General features: G+C 45.2%; 1 protein-coding gene across 2 annotated transcripts in view; it reads right to left on the bottom strand.

Annotated features, from left to right (window-relative positions):
- Positions 1–13,767, bottom strand: part of LOC139410656 (brevican core protein-like) — a 61,267-nt gene that overhangs the window by 6,937 nt on the left and 40,563 nt on the right. The window contains exons 1-5 of one of the 2 annotated variants that reach the window (XM_071156018.1): positions 8,713–13,751; positions 8,445–8,558; positions 5,830–5,943; positions 3,402–3,560; positions 2,870–2,952 (exon numbers count right to left, since the gene is read on the bottom strand). In XM_071156018.1, coding sequence (XP_071012119.1) covers positions 2,870–2,952; positions 3,402–3,560; positions 5,830–5,943; positions 8,445–8,558; positions 8,713–13,711 — 5,469 coding nt within the window. In that variant the 5' untranslated portion in view covers positions 13,712–13,751. Of the gene's footprint in view, positions 1–2,869; positions 2,953–3,401; positions 3,561–5,829; positions 5,944–8,444; positions 8,559–8,712; positions 13,752–13,767 lie in introns of those variants that run through there. The other variant, XM_071156020.1, reaches the window with a different exon arrangement.

Below are 13,767 nucleotides of genomic sequence, written 5' to 3'. Positions count from 1 at the left end.
GTCCCTCCACATTACACAGTAATGGTGTGTCATTCAATACATGCCTGGCATTACTAGTGTATCTCTGCTTCAACACACGATAATTGTCGTAGACACACGCACATACAGATGTAAGATCTTAATTTGATCACTCTGTTGCAGGATAACTGTTGCAGGACAATTGTCTGGAAGTCCTTTGGTTGGTGGACCATTCTTGATACAGACAAGAAACTATTGAGCGTGAAAAACCCAGCAGCATTGCAGTTCTTGACACAAACCGGTGCGCCTGGCACCTACTACCATACCCTGTTCAAAGGCACTTAAAACTTTTGTCTTTCACATTCACCCTCTGACTGGCACACATACACAATCCATGTCTCAATTGTCTCTATTGTCTTTATCTACACTGATTGAAGTGGATTTAATAAGTGACAGCAATAAGGGATCATAGCTTTCACCTGGTCAGTCTATGTCATGGAAAGACCAGCTGTTCTTAATGTTTTGTACACTCGGTGTACACACAGCTGAAATACTATTTCAGCCTACCAGCATCCAGGACCCAAACTACCCGGTTTATAATATCATACAGATGTAAGATCTTAATTTGATCACCCTGTAATACTAGAGTATTTGAGCTACAAAAAAAGCTTCTGAATTGTCTAATTTCCTCTTTGAAATGTCAGACTTGATTTTCCTAATTGAAAAATGTGTCAACCCTACATATCCAAAACTTACATTAAATATAATCCACATAATAATTCACATTTCCTGTTGCTGCAGGATTATTTTGCTGCTGTAGCAAACTTGCTGCAGCTGTATACACACAGCTGCAGAGCTGCGTGGAATGTACCGTTGCATTGATCAGAGCTACCATCTTTCAGCTAGGCTTTAGGTTCAAACAGTCTGTTCAAAGACTTGACCCCCCCCTCCCCCCACCTTGTTCCTCCCCCGAGGCCCCATGCAAGATCCCACAAGGAACCTTGTTATTACGGTTAGCAAACACAACCTCAGCTTCCTGTTCAGCTGACTGACGTAGCAAATGCCCACAACAGCCCCCACGCATCCTCCCCAAAATAATCAAACAGCCTCTCCCTCCCACAAAACCAAAATGACCCCAAACATGCAAATTATAATTCCTACATTTCCTGAATGAATTGAGAATCAATGTTGCGTGTGTTAAATGTGTTTGTTGTTTTACACAAGAGAGAATGTAATACTGTTAAGGTATATACACTCTGTTCCCACATAAAGCCGCAATACAGTAATGCTGACCACCCACCCAGGCCCACTACCCTACCCCACCCCGCTCCTATCTCTCTCTGCTGCCGGGGACAGGTGCTGCCCATCTGTGTGTCTGGCTGCCTGATGTCCTTCCTGAGGAGAGGGGGAGGCCTGTACCTGTCTGCGCCTGTCAGCTCCTCTCTCTGCTGCGTCATTGACACCTTTATTCCCATCTCTCTCAACTGAGAGGGGGTTCAATCTGCCCGCAAAATGACACTGCTTATCTCCTGCCCCCCAGGCCCTCTCGGTCCTCCGCCCTTCCCCCCACCCCTCTCTCTCTGGTGATGGTGGGGTCTTATCTTTGAAGTGAAGAGCCAATCTGTACAACCTGGCCGAAAGTAGTAATTAACCACTTTCCTGTCTAGTGAGGGGAATCTGCAGTGCGTTTACATGACCACAAACAAACATGCTTCCACATGTGCAGACACATACACTACATATACTGAGGCTCATTATGTCTATTTTTCTCCATCTCTTACAATCAACAGACACACACAATTCAAGCCAGTGTGGTTATTGTTATAGTTTGTGAATGACAGAGATTGTTGTTAGTGAAAGGCACCACCTGTCACTGGACATGTAGAGTAGCATTTCCATAGCAATAGAATGAAAAGAACGGTCTTGGAACCTCTAACCCTGATAATTTGACTGGGAAACTCATGGGTACACTTGCAATGCCTGCCTGGTATTATGATGCAATAATTCCCATGGTAATGTAGAACGGTCATTCAAATGATGTTAACTGATGTGACTCATGCAATGGAATGTATTTTTTTGTAATGTCAGTTGATTCAACAACTCACATCACCGATTATTTTTTATTTGTTTTACACCCCTTTTTTCTCCCCAATTTCGTGGTTTCCAATTGGTAGTTACAGTCTTGTCTCATCGCTGCAACTCCCGTACGGACTCGGGAGAGGCGAAGGTCGAGAGCCATGCGTCCTCCGAAACACAACCCAACCAAGCCTCGCTGCTTCTTGACACAATTCCCATCCAACCCAGAAGCCAGCCGCATCAATGTGTCGGAGGAAACACCATACACCTGGCGACCTGGTCAGCGTGCACTGCGCCCAGCCCGCCACAGGAGTCGCTAGTGCGCGATGAGACAAGGATATCCCTGCCGGCCAAACCCTCCCTAACCCGGACAACGCTGGGCCAATTGTGCGCCGCCCCATGGGCCTCCCGGTCGCAGCCAGCTGCGACAGAGCCTGGACTCGAACCCAGAATCTCTGGTGGCACAGCTAGCACTGCGCCACCTGGGACAGCATCGATTATTGGGTACACTTCCTGCTTTTACTTCCTGCTTTGCCTCTATGGGTACACTCGCAGTCCCCCCATTATGCCATCATTGTCTTGAATGGGGATGCCTGTTCTATTCATTATATTTCTATGAGCATGACGCCAAGACAGTGAGCTTGTCCAACAGGGTGTAGAGGAGATGGTAGGGTATGTCATGAGAAAGTGACCAGAGAGTTTCCTCATTTACCACTGCAGGAAATTACATCTCCTAGATGACTGTGTTTGTCAGCAGTATCCCTGTAAATAGTAAATATTTACCGGGATTCAACACTGTTTGTCGAGGCTAAAAAGTGTGAGAACCTCTTCTTACCATGGGCGTGCTGTCGGTCCAGCGGAAGTCATTCTCGTACATCTTATCGTTCAGGCCGATCCACTGGTAGTCCTGTCCAAGGCCTGCCGTGAAGGGCACAACAGAACACAGGAGGTCAATGAGTTGATTCCAATGCCTTATTAGGCGCTTTTCAGTCCCTCCATAAAGAGAGAGCGAGAGAGGCATTTTTCTACACATGCATCACTCTTCCTGTTCCAAATGCCTGCGTTTTCTTTCTCTTTCAGCCAAGACATTTGTCGTCTACTCCACTGTTGCTGCCAACCACCCCAAAAAACCTACTGTAGTAATCCACTATGCCTCTCTGCTCCACAGCCCATATTAATTTAATGAGATTAGTGTATACTGACTTTAAGACGAGACACTTGTGAAATACTGTAGTCACTTTCAGACGGTTAAGACTGTGTCATTGAGCATTATTTTCTGGTTGGCTTTGTGTCTTGTGTTGTCTTGTGTACAACTAATAGCATTGTTTTCCTGGCGTGTACGTGCATGTGTGTGATAACACACTTACGGTTGACAAACTGCTGCTCATCATGGGAGAGGATGCTGGCCAGGTGTGACCCCTGTACCCGGCACTCTCTCTCCGCTGTGTCCCAGTTCCTCCTCTGGGGGATGTACTTGTAGCAGTGGCCCTGGAACTTGTGCCAGCCATAGTCACACGTCTCAGTGTCTGAGGAGAGAGAGAGAATGGATGTGTATCACAGACATTTGGGCTTCGAAGGTACAATAAAAAAGATAACAGCAGCTGAGAATCCGCGGACAATGACACAATAACATTTTCAAAAACTGTTATTGATTGAGGGGGGGGGGGGGGGGGGGGGGGGGAATTGTTAACAATGCACGAGTCTCCGACTTGGCAAAAAAAGGTAATGTGATTAATGAATAAAAGGGGTACACACATTGTAATACCTTTCACTATATTTTAACTGAAAATGAAAAAGAGACTCTCCCCTAAGAATGTCTAATCCACCCAACACCTGTAGGTACATGGTCCTATCTGCATGTTGATCTAGGTTTCATCCCTATCCTCCAGTGCACACCAATTAGTTTCAGGAGATAACTAGGAGACAGAGAGCGGGGTACTGTGTGTCTTTATAAGGTCACCCTGAGCCCCCTGGCTCTGCTGTTATCTCAGACTGCTCTCTAATCAGAGCCCCCCCCCCCCCCCTCTCAATTCAATTCAAGGGGCTTTAAAAGTTAAATAAACAATACAAAGTGGACAGTAAATATTACACTCACACAAGTTCCAAAATAATAGAGACATTTCAAATGTCATATTATGTCTATATAAAGTGTTGTAACAATGTGCAAATAGTTAAAGTACAAAAGGGAAAATAAATAAATAAACATAAATATTGTATTTTCAATGGGGTTTGTTCTTCACTGGTTGCTCTTTTCTTGTGGCAACAAGTCACACATCTTGCTGCTGTGATTGCACAGTGTGGTATTTCACCCGATAGATATGCGAGTTTATCAAAATTGGATTTGTTTTCGAATTCTTTGTGGGTCTGTGTAATCTGAGAGAAGTATGTGTTACTAATATGGTCATCTCTCTCTCTTTTGCTCTCTCTTTCACTCTCTCTTTTGCTCTCTCTTTTGTGCGCTCACTCTCTCACTCTCACTCTCTCTCACTCACTCACCTCACTCTCTCTCACTCCCTCTCTCTCTCTCCTCTAGCCCCCAGAGAAAGACTCTAGAGTGTCGACACTAGTGGTTATCTAAGTATATGTCTACAACATCAGATTTCATTAACCATTTTGATGGCAACCCTGTCATGATGTGTGTGCTTGTGTGTGTGTGTGTGTGTGTGTGTGTGTGTGTGTGTGTGTGTGTACTACTGTGAAACATCTATTTACTTATATTTACTACTTACCTTCTCACTCTCTTATTCCCTTAATACAGCTGTATATGGGCTAAACAAAGAGTGTTATCATAGCCTTTTCTCTGTTTGTCTTCTGGCAAGAGACCCTGAGAAAACAGCTGGATCTAAGCATACGGGATCCAGCCCTGACTCAGTGATGAGTAATGGAGGCAACATTCGGAGTATGGTCAGGACAGACTGGCCAGCATGTATAATGCCCTGGGTCAACACACCAGAGACAAAATGGGGTGCAGTCAAGCTATAGACTCAATAGAGAATAAGAGGCTATGAGTTGGTCTAAATGACATAATCAGGCATTTCACCGTACTTGTGCATGTGACATTAAACCTTCAAACTTGAAACATGTAGCTTGAGAGGCTCAACCCAGGTTCTGTTGAAAAAATGCAGTGACATACCCTGCTTAGGGCCAGTGAACGATTGGATCATTGTTGAGCTGAACAAGAGAGGACGTGAAGTCTAAAACACCTGTACTGGAAAATTACTTTACACCTGGACACGTGGGTATTAACCGATTGTCTGATTTTTCTTTAATAGACCATTGTGTTTGCAGACATGGAAAACTGTGACAATCTGTGGTCTGTCTGATATGTGAAGAGACTGTAGCCCCTGGCTTTCTGACCACACATTTCTACGCTGCCTCCAGTATCTGAATGACTCAGAGTCTAAGAGTCTCACTCTATTTCCCAAGGGCTCAGGTAACTGATCATATCACACACAGCTATCTGGAGATATATGACTTTCCTCCAACAAAGCCAACTTCCATTCCTCTGTAATCTAAATTCAATGATCAGTGATGTATTTTTGTGTGAAATACAGGCCAGCGTTGGAGCGCCTCACACCGTTGCTAAGAACACTGCCATTGTTTATTTTACTATGTCATATTCTCCTTTGCATGGCAAGCCTTTATAAGTACTAGTGCCTGAATGATGGAGAAAAAGCTGGAACAACCTTTAACAAATATCTACTCGAATGTTTTCATTCAGCTGATGTTTAATGAGGATAGAATCCTACTGACAGAGTTTACTGACAGATCCCATGGATATTCTAACTAACCTACCTTCTTCACAATAGAGTCCAGCGTAGCTTGAGAGGCAAACACAGGTGAAGGAATTCAGGCCGTCAACACATGTAGCTCCGTTGTGACAGGGATTGGACTGACATTCATCAATGTCTGAAAAGAAACGTGAAAAAGCATGGGTAAATTATACTGCACGAGATATAAAACAAACCGAAAGAACAACTGCATAACCATTCAGATTTGGAGGAGATGGACATGCAAAACAAATGCATGTCTGAAGAACTCAGAATTCAAATTACAACATGTAGACAATGGTGGGAAAAGTACCCGATTGTCATTTTTACTTGAGTAAAACTGAAGACCATAATTGAAAATGACTAAAGTAAAAGTAAATGTCACCCAGTAAAAGTCTAAATGTATTAAGTTTTAAATATACTTAAGTACTAAAAGTTAATGTAATTGCAAAAATATGCTTAAATATCAAAAGTAAAAGTATAAATAATTTCAAATTGCTTTGAAAGCGAACCAGCAAACCAGACGCCACGGTTCTCTAGTTAAAAAAAATCAGATTTACGGATAGCCAGGGGCACACTTCAACACTCCACATATTTTACAAACGAAGCATTTGTGTTTAGTGAGTCCTCCAGATCAGAGGCAGTAAAGATGGCCAGGGATGTTCTCTGTTTAGTGAGTCCTCCAGATCAGAGGCAGTAAACATGGCCAGGGATGTTCTCTGTTTAGTGAGTCCTCCAGATCAGAGGCAGTAAAGATGGCCAGGGATGTTCTCTGTTTAGTGAGTCCTCCAGATCAGAGGCAGTAAAGATGGCCAGGGATGTTCTCTGTTTAGTGAGTCCTCCAGATCAGAGGCAGTAAAGATGGCCAGGGATGTTCTCTGTTTAGTGAGTCCTCCAGATCAGAGGCAGTAAAGATGGCCAGGGATGTTCTCTGTTTAGTGAGTCCTCCAGATCAGAGGCAGTAAAGATGGCCAGGGATGTTCTCTGTTTAGTGAGTCCTCCAGATCAGAGGCAGTAAAGATGGCCAGGGATGTTCTCTGTTTAGTGAGTCCTCCAGATCAGAGGCAGTAAAGATGGCCAGGGATGTTCTCTGTTTAGTGAGTCCTCCAGATCAGAGGCAGTAAAGATGGCCAGGGATGTTCTCTGTTTAGTGAGTCCTCCAGATCAGAGGCAGTAAAGATGGCCAGGGATGTTCTCTGTTTAGTGAGTCCTCCAGATCAGAGGCAGTAAAGATGGCCAGGGATGTTCTCTGTTTAGTGAGTCCGCCAGATCAGAGGCAGTAAAGATGGCCAGGGATGTTCTCTGTTTAGTGAGTCCTCCAGATCAGAGGCAGTAAAGATGGCCAGGGATGTTCTCTGTTTAGTGAGTCCGCCAGATCAGAGGCAGTAAAGATGGCCAGGGATGTTCTCTGTTTAGTGAGTCTGCCAGATCAGAGGCAGTAAAGATGGCCACGGATGTTCTCTGTTTAGTGAGTCCTCCAGATCAGAGGCAGTAAAGATGGCCAGGGATGTTCTCTGTTTAGTGAGTCCGCCAGATCAGAGGCAGTAAAGATGGCCAGGGATGTTCTCTGTTTAGTGAGTCCTCCAGATCAGAGGCAGTAAAGATGGCCACGGATGTTCTCTGTTTAGTGAGTCCTCCAGATCAGAGGCAGTAAAGATGGCCAGGGATGTTCTCTGTTTAGTGAGTCCTCCAGATCAGAGGCAGTAAAGATGGCCAGGGATGTTCTCTGTTTAGTGAGTCCTCCAGATCAGAGGCAGTAAAGATGGCCAGGGATGTTCTCTGTTTAGTGAGTCCTCCAGATCAGAGGCAGTAAAGATGGCCACGGATGTTCTCTGTTTAGTGAGTCCGCCAGATCAGAGGAAGTAAAGATGGCCAGGGATGTTCTCTGTTTAGTGAGTCCGCCAGATCAGAGGCAGTAAAGATGGCCAGGGATGTTCTCTGTTTAGTGAGTCCGCCAGATCAGAGGCAGTAAAGATGGCCAGGGATGTTCTCTGTTTAGTGAGTCCTCCAGATCAGAGGCAGTAAAGATGGCCACGGATGTTCTCTGTTTAGTGAGTCCGCCAGATCAGAGGCAGTAAAGATGGCCACGGATGTTCTCTGTTTAGTGAGTCCGCCAGATCAGAGGCAGTAAAGATGGCCAGGGATGTTCTCTGTTTAGTGAGTCCGCCAGATCAGAGGCAGTAAAGATGACCAGGGATGTTCTCTGTTTAGTGAGTCCGCCAGATCAGAGGCAGTAAAGATGGCCAGGGATGTTCTCTTGACAAGTACTTGAATTTTACCTTTTTCCTGTCCCACTAAGCATTCAAAATGTACATACTTTTGGCTGACAGGGAAAATTTATGGAGTAAAAAGTACAACAAAAGTTGTGAATAATATAAATAGTAAAGAAAAGTACAGATACTCCAAAAAACTACATAAGTAGTACTACGGGTATTACTGCATGCAGATAATACCCGTTGTATAATTTTGGCACATGGCTACTGCACCAGTAAGCCAACAAAATGAAAGGCCTACACATAAATATGGCCTTCAGGAAATAATTGGTCCTTTCGTTGAGATGAATCTCATTAGCACATTGAGACTAAAAGCTTACTCTAAAATGCCTAGTCCTCCACTGACTGAAAATGATTTTTGGCATACCTGTTTCACAATGACCTCCACTGTAGCCAGGGGCACAGCTGCAAGAGGGGAGACTTCCGCGTCTGTAGCAAGAGCCCCCATTCAGACAAATGTTCTCAGTGCAGGAGTGGATGCCTGTGTTTTAAATAAGAAGTAGAAAAAGGAAAACAAACATTCAATTGACTTCACATTCTAGAGAAGATAAACGTTAAATGACAAACGTTTAAAATTATGATATGATGATATTTCCATAGCACACAATAACATTGTAACATTGACAACCACATACCTGCAATTTCAATTGTCTCGCCAACGATCGTGTGCCCCAAATTCAGTCTGGTCTCAGCTGAAGTGGTAGTTTCTACTCCCTTGATGGGGGGTTCACCCTCGACTAACGTAGGTCCTGATACATTATCATAGTCCATGGTTTCCTCCTCCGCAGACACAGATAAAGGAATACTGTGGATTGTAGCAACTGATTCTGGCTGGTTCTGTGTTCCTGCTGGCGATTCAGTTGTGTACTCTGGCTTTTCCCTCGTTGGCATCTCCGTGGTAGGAGTAACAACTTCCTCAATTTCACCGTGTGCTTCATGTTTCTCAGAGGAGCTTACGACACTAAGGGACTCCGCTCCGGGGTCGGCTGGAGACTGGCGAGATGGTGGACTGGTGACACCTGGCAAAACCCCGGTCTGAATCTGTGCCAACGATTGGGTGGTTTCCTCCACAGTGTCAATCTCTGGCTTCTCAGAAACTGTATTTTCTTCTGGACTGCTCTCAGAACCGGCTGACTTAATTTCAACACTAGAAGTAGTGAGAGAGGGTGAACCAGTGACGGCGGCTGTCAGTTCTGTCTGAGTCACAAAGAGGGATGGGGTGGTCTCCTCTGTTGTGTCATTCTCTGGCTTCAAGGTTGAAGCAATTGTCAACTTTTCCTCCAAACTGCTTTCTGAGCTGTAGGAGGCGAATACTGATTGAGTCACAGATGGGCTGGACAGTTCATCTGATCTGCTCTCTGAACTCGATGACACACTCTGAATATTCTGTGTTGGGACAGTCTGTGTTGGGACATTCTGTGTTGGGGCAGTTCTGAGCGCTGTTGCTTCCACCTCAGGCTTTGTGGTGGTTATAACGACGGAAGGTATAGATTTAACCTGTACTGGCTCTGAGGTACTTTCATAGTCCACCATTTCATAAATGTATGTCATTGCAGATGGTGTGCTGTTCACTTTAGTTTCTAATACCTTCTCAGTTAGCGGAGAAACAATGATAGGAACGCTTGTCTCTTCAACCGCAGCCTCTTGTTCTGCCTCCTCTGTTGTAGGTACCTGGCTTGAAGCTTCAACTTGTTCCTCTGCCTCTGGTGTGGGTAAAACAGCATCAGTCTTCACTGGAGAAGCAGTAGAGACAAAAGTTGATTCTGAGCTCTGTGCAGGTGCAGTTATAGTTTCTAAAGACTGGCTTGAATCTTCCTTAGGCAGCATGGGACTGGTTGTAGGCAATGCTGTTTCCTCAGAAGAGAGATCAGTATGAGGACGATGAGTAAATGTTATCTCCGACCTGGCCTGTTCAAATGATTCCTCTGGTGTTGTCATGTCTGGTATGGGGGCAAATGTTGTGACAAACTGGACCACCACGTCAGACTCTGATGCTGCCTCAGTGGAATAGACAGAGGCAATTGCCTGCACTGTGCTAGCCAAGAGAGGATCTTCTGTTGAAGAATCGTCTGTAGTGAAACCCTCACTTGTCTGGTGACCTGAGCTCTGGTCATCTGTGGAAGGTAAGACAGAGATGGTAGCTGATGGTTTTCCAGAGCCTGATGGTCTCTCAGTTTGCTCAGTGACTTCACTCTCCTCTGTTACAGTTTCCTGTGATGTTGTTGTAGGTTCCTCTGGACTAAACAGAGAGGAAACTGTAGTAGTTGGTAAGTCTTTGGTAAAAATGTCAAGGGTTTGGTCACCTGAGCTCTCCTTATATTTATCAGGTAGGACTGAGATCCCTGTGCTTTTCACTGAACTGGCAATATCTGATGGCTGTCCTGTGTTAGTTAGGTCTGTCTGTTTGGTTTCTTCACTATCAGCAGTTGTTTCAGGAGAGGTAAGGTCAGCCACGGATTCATAGACAGCTGATGTTGATGTCTGCAATGGCTTGGCTGTGCTACTGTGTAAATGAGCTTCTGTTACAGGAGACTCCTGGGTGGTCATCGGACTTGTCTCATCTCCAGAACTCTCTTCATCTGTAGAACCTGTTTCTATGTCATCAACACCAGGAGTTACTAACTCCTCTGAGTCTGTTGGTGTTTCTGTCGGATCAATGGCTGCAGTCTCTTCTGGTGACATCACATGTGGCCTTACTGTGGTTGTCACTTGTTCTGCTTTGACAGTGCTGTGTACAGAAGAAGCTGTTGTTGTGACTGACATAGCAGAGGTATGGGTAGATGCATGTTGGGTAAATGCAATCTCAGACCTAGCCTGTTGGAAAGATTCTTCAAGTTTTGACACGTCCACCTCGGGGACAAAATCTGTGACAAACTGGTCCACCACATCGAGCATTACAGATGGCGCAACAGTGGAATGGACAGACAAACTTGCCTGGGAGGAAGCTTTCTCTGTTTTCTCAGTCCTAAACAGAGACAACCCTGTAGTAGTTGTAGTCTTTTCAATCTCTGCTGTTGCTTTTTCAGGTGACATTGTTGTGGCTGTTACCTGCTCCATTTTGACAGTGCTGTCAACTGGAGAAACTGTGGTTGTTTTAGAGGCTTTACTAAAATGATCAGGGGTATGGTCACCAGAGCTCTCTTCGTCTGTGGAGGTTATATCCGAAATGGAAGAAAGTGAAGGTTTCTCAGTGCTGAACAGTGAATAAACCGTAGTTGTGGATGTCATTTGTAAACGTACAGTAACAGACTCTTTGGTAAACGTTTTAGGGGTTGGGTCACCAAAGCTTTCTTCATCTGTGGAGGTTAAATCCAAAATGGAAGCAACTGATGGTTTATCTTTGCTATACAGAGAGGAAGTGGCTTCAGAGGGTTTGGGATTTGAAGTCTTCATGTCATCCCCAGAGATGCCCTCCTCTAAAGATGAAGGTACTAGAATGTTAATCTCTGTCGTGTCACCCTCCTTAGCAGCTGTTGAGGTGGGGATTGTGGTTTGGGAGGTCTCCACTACAGAGGTGAAGGTCTCAAATCCAGAGCCTTCAGAGTCGTCTTCTCCTGAAGACTCATCAACAGGCAATGGGCTGGTTGGTTTCACAGTCCCTTTGTCTTCTTCAGTGGACACTGGCGTATGTTGTGTAGGAGTGTCAGACACCTTGGTGGCTTGGGTGGAACTAGATGAAGTTGTTGTGGCCTCCACTTCAGAATGCTCATCAGATGTGTCTTCTACTCTAGCTTTAACAGTAATAGGATAAGGGGTGGTGGATAATTCAATTGCATCTGTCGGGAATTCCTCACTGCTAACTGTGGTCTGTGAGCTTGTATCTATGGGGAGAGTTGATGCTTGGGATGATACAGGGGCAGAAGGAGTAGGCTCTGTATCAGACTCCTCACCAGTGACACCATCTCCGGAGAACTCATCAATAAACACAGTTGGTGTGGTGAATGCCGTCTGAGAGCTGGACTCCGTGGATAGAGCTCTGGTTTGGGTGGTTTGAGCTACAGAGGACACAAACACTGAAGTAGACACCTCACTAAAAACATCCTCTACAGATGACGAGGTGGTCGTTCTCACAATCTCTGAATGTTTAACTTTTGCAGACCTTCTTGTTGTCTTAGCACTTGCCTCTGCAGATATATCTACAGAGGTGACTGATGGGATTTGTGTTGTGGCCAGACTCAGTGAGTCAATTGTGGAAGACAAACAGTCATCTGTCCCAGACCCTTCAGGTTCTTTTGTCATTGTAATTGAGGACTGTGGTGTCATGGTAATGGCTGTGACTCCCCATGCTTCCTCTGTAAAGATGGTGGGGTAGAGAGGTGAGGAGAGTTCAACCATTGCCACAGTATCAGCGTCAATTATGGTTTCATCTTTAGTGATAATCTCAGGGGTTGTGGTCATGCTCTCTGTAACAGTGGAGAACAGTGTGTCCTCATCTCCGGCCTCCTCTGTAAATATGATAACTGTGCTTGTTGATGGTTTCGTACCGTGCACCACCATGGTGGGGGTCTGGTCAGTTTTGGTTTGGCTGCTTGTTGAGGTGACCTGCTGGTCAGTAACACCCTGGTACATAATAGAGGGGAGAGCAGTGAATGTGGATGACTGTGATCTAAAAGGCACTGTTGTATGGTCTCTGACAGTTGTGTGGTCTCTTGCTACTGTGTGGTCTCCAACAGTTGAATGATCACTCACTGTTGTACGGGCTCTCGTCGTAGTATGGTCTCTTTCGGTTATATGGAATCGGTGTGTTGTACGGTCACTCATAGTTGTGCTATCAGTCATAGTTGTGCGATCATTTACAGTAGCAGGGGGCTGTGTAGCATCTGGACTGATGGGGGTTTCAGTATCTGGGCTGACATGACCCTCATCATCTGGGCCTGGTGTGTTTGACACAATGGATTCTGTTTGGGCTGTTTCCTTGGTAAACATATCAGAGGTCTGGTCACCTGAGCTTTCATCTGAAATTAAGGCAACTGATGATTTCTTTGTACTGCTTGTTTTTCTTTCTGTCACCTCACTTTCCGGGGTCTGAGCTGTGATAGAAATAAACTTAGGTACCTCTGCAGTTGTGCCAGATGATAGGGTTTCATCGACCTCAACAGCTGTTTCTAGGCTGGTGACACTGCTGACAGACAATGTGGTAAATTCCTCCATTGTTGTTGCTGGACTAGACAGGAGATGAGCAGTCGTGCTTGCAGGTTGCTTAGTGGACACGTCTAAATTGTCTTCACCTGAACTCTCATCCTCTGTACCATCATTCTCAACTGTAGAGTCAATTGTCAAGTCACCACTACCATTCTCTGTGAAAGAGACTGTGGAAGCCTCTGATGGTTTACCTGTTATTAACATGGAAGGAGATTGGGTTGATGTGGATTCCTGTGACTGTGTGAACTCTTTTGAAGCATCAACATTTGGAGTCCAAGATGTGCTTTCAGTCTCTCTGATTTCGGTCTCATCTGTGGCTACCGTGAATAGGTCATGTGGTTGAGTGGCGGTCTCAACTACTACCTCCTCACCTGAACCCTCTGCCTGAGTTGTCTCTTGGTCATCCTCTGTCTTTGAGATTCCAGATCCCTCCAAGTCCATGGGTGAAGAGGTGAGGTGGGTAGAATGTGTTGATGCCCCGGTTTGTTCCATCAACTGTCCAGTCGATGTATGAACAGTGGTATAACTACTGATAAACTCCATCGTTG

This window comes from Oncorhynchus clarkii, chromosome 6 (assembly GCF_045791955.1).
Source record: "Oncorhynchus clarkii lewisi isolate Uvic-CL-2024 chromosome 6, UVic_Ocla_1.0, whole genome shotgun sequence".
Classification (NCBI taxonomy): Eukaryota; Metazoa; Chordata; class Actinopteri; order Salmoniformes; family Salmonidae; genus Oncorhynchus; species Oncorhynchus clarkii.
This window is presented reverse-complemented; position numbering and strand designations above follow the sequence as displayed.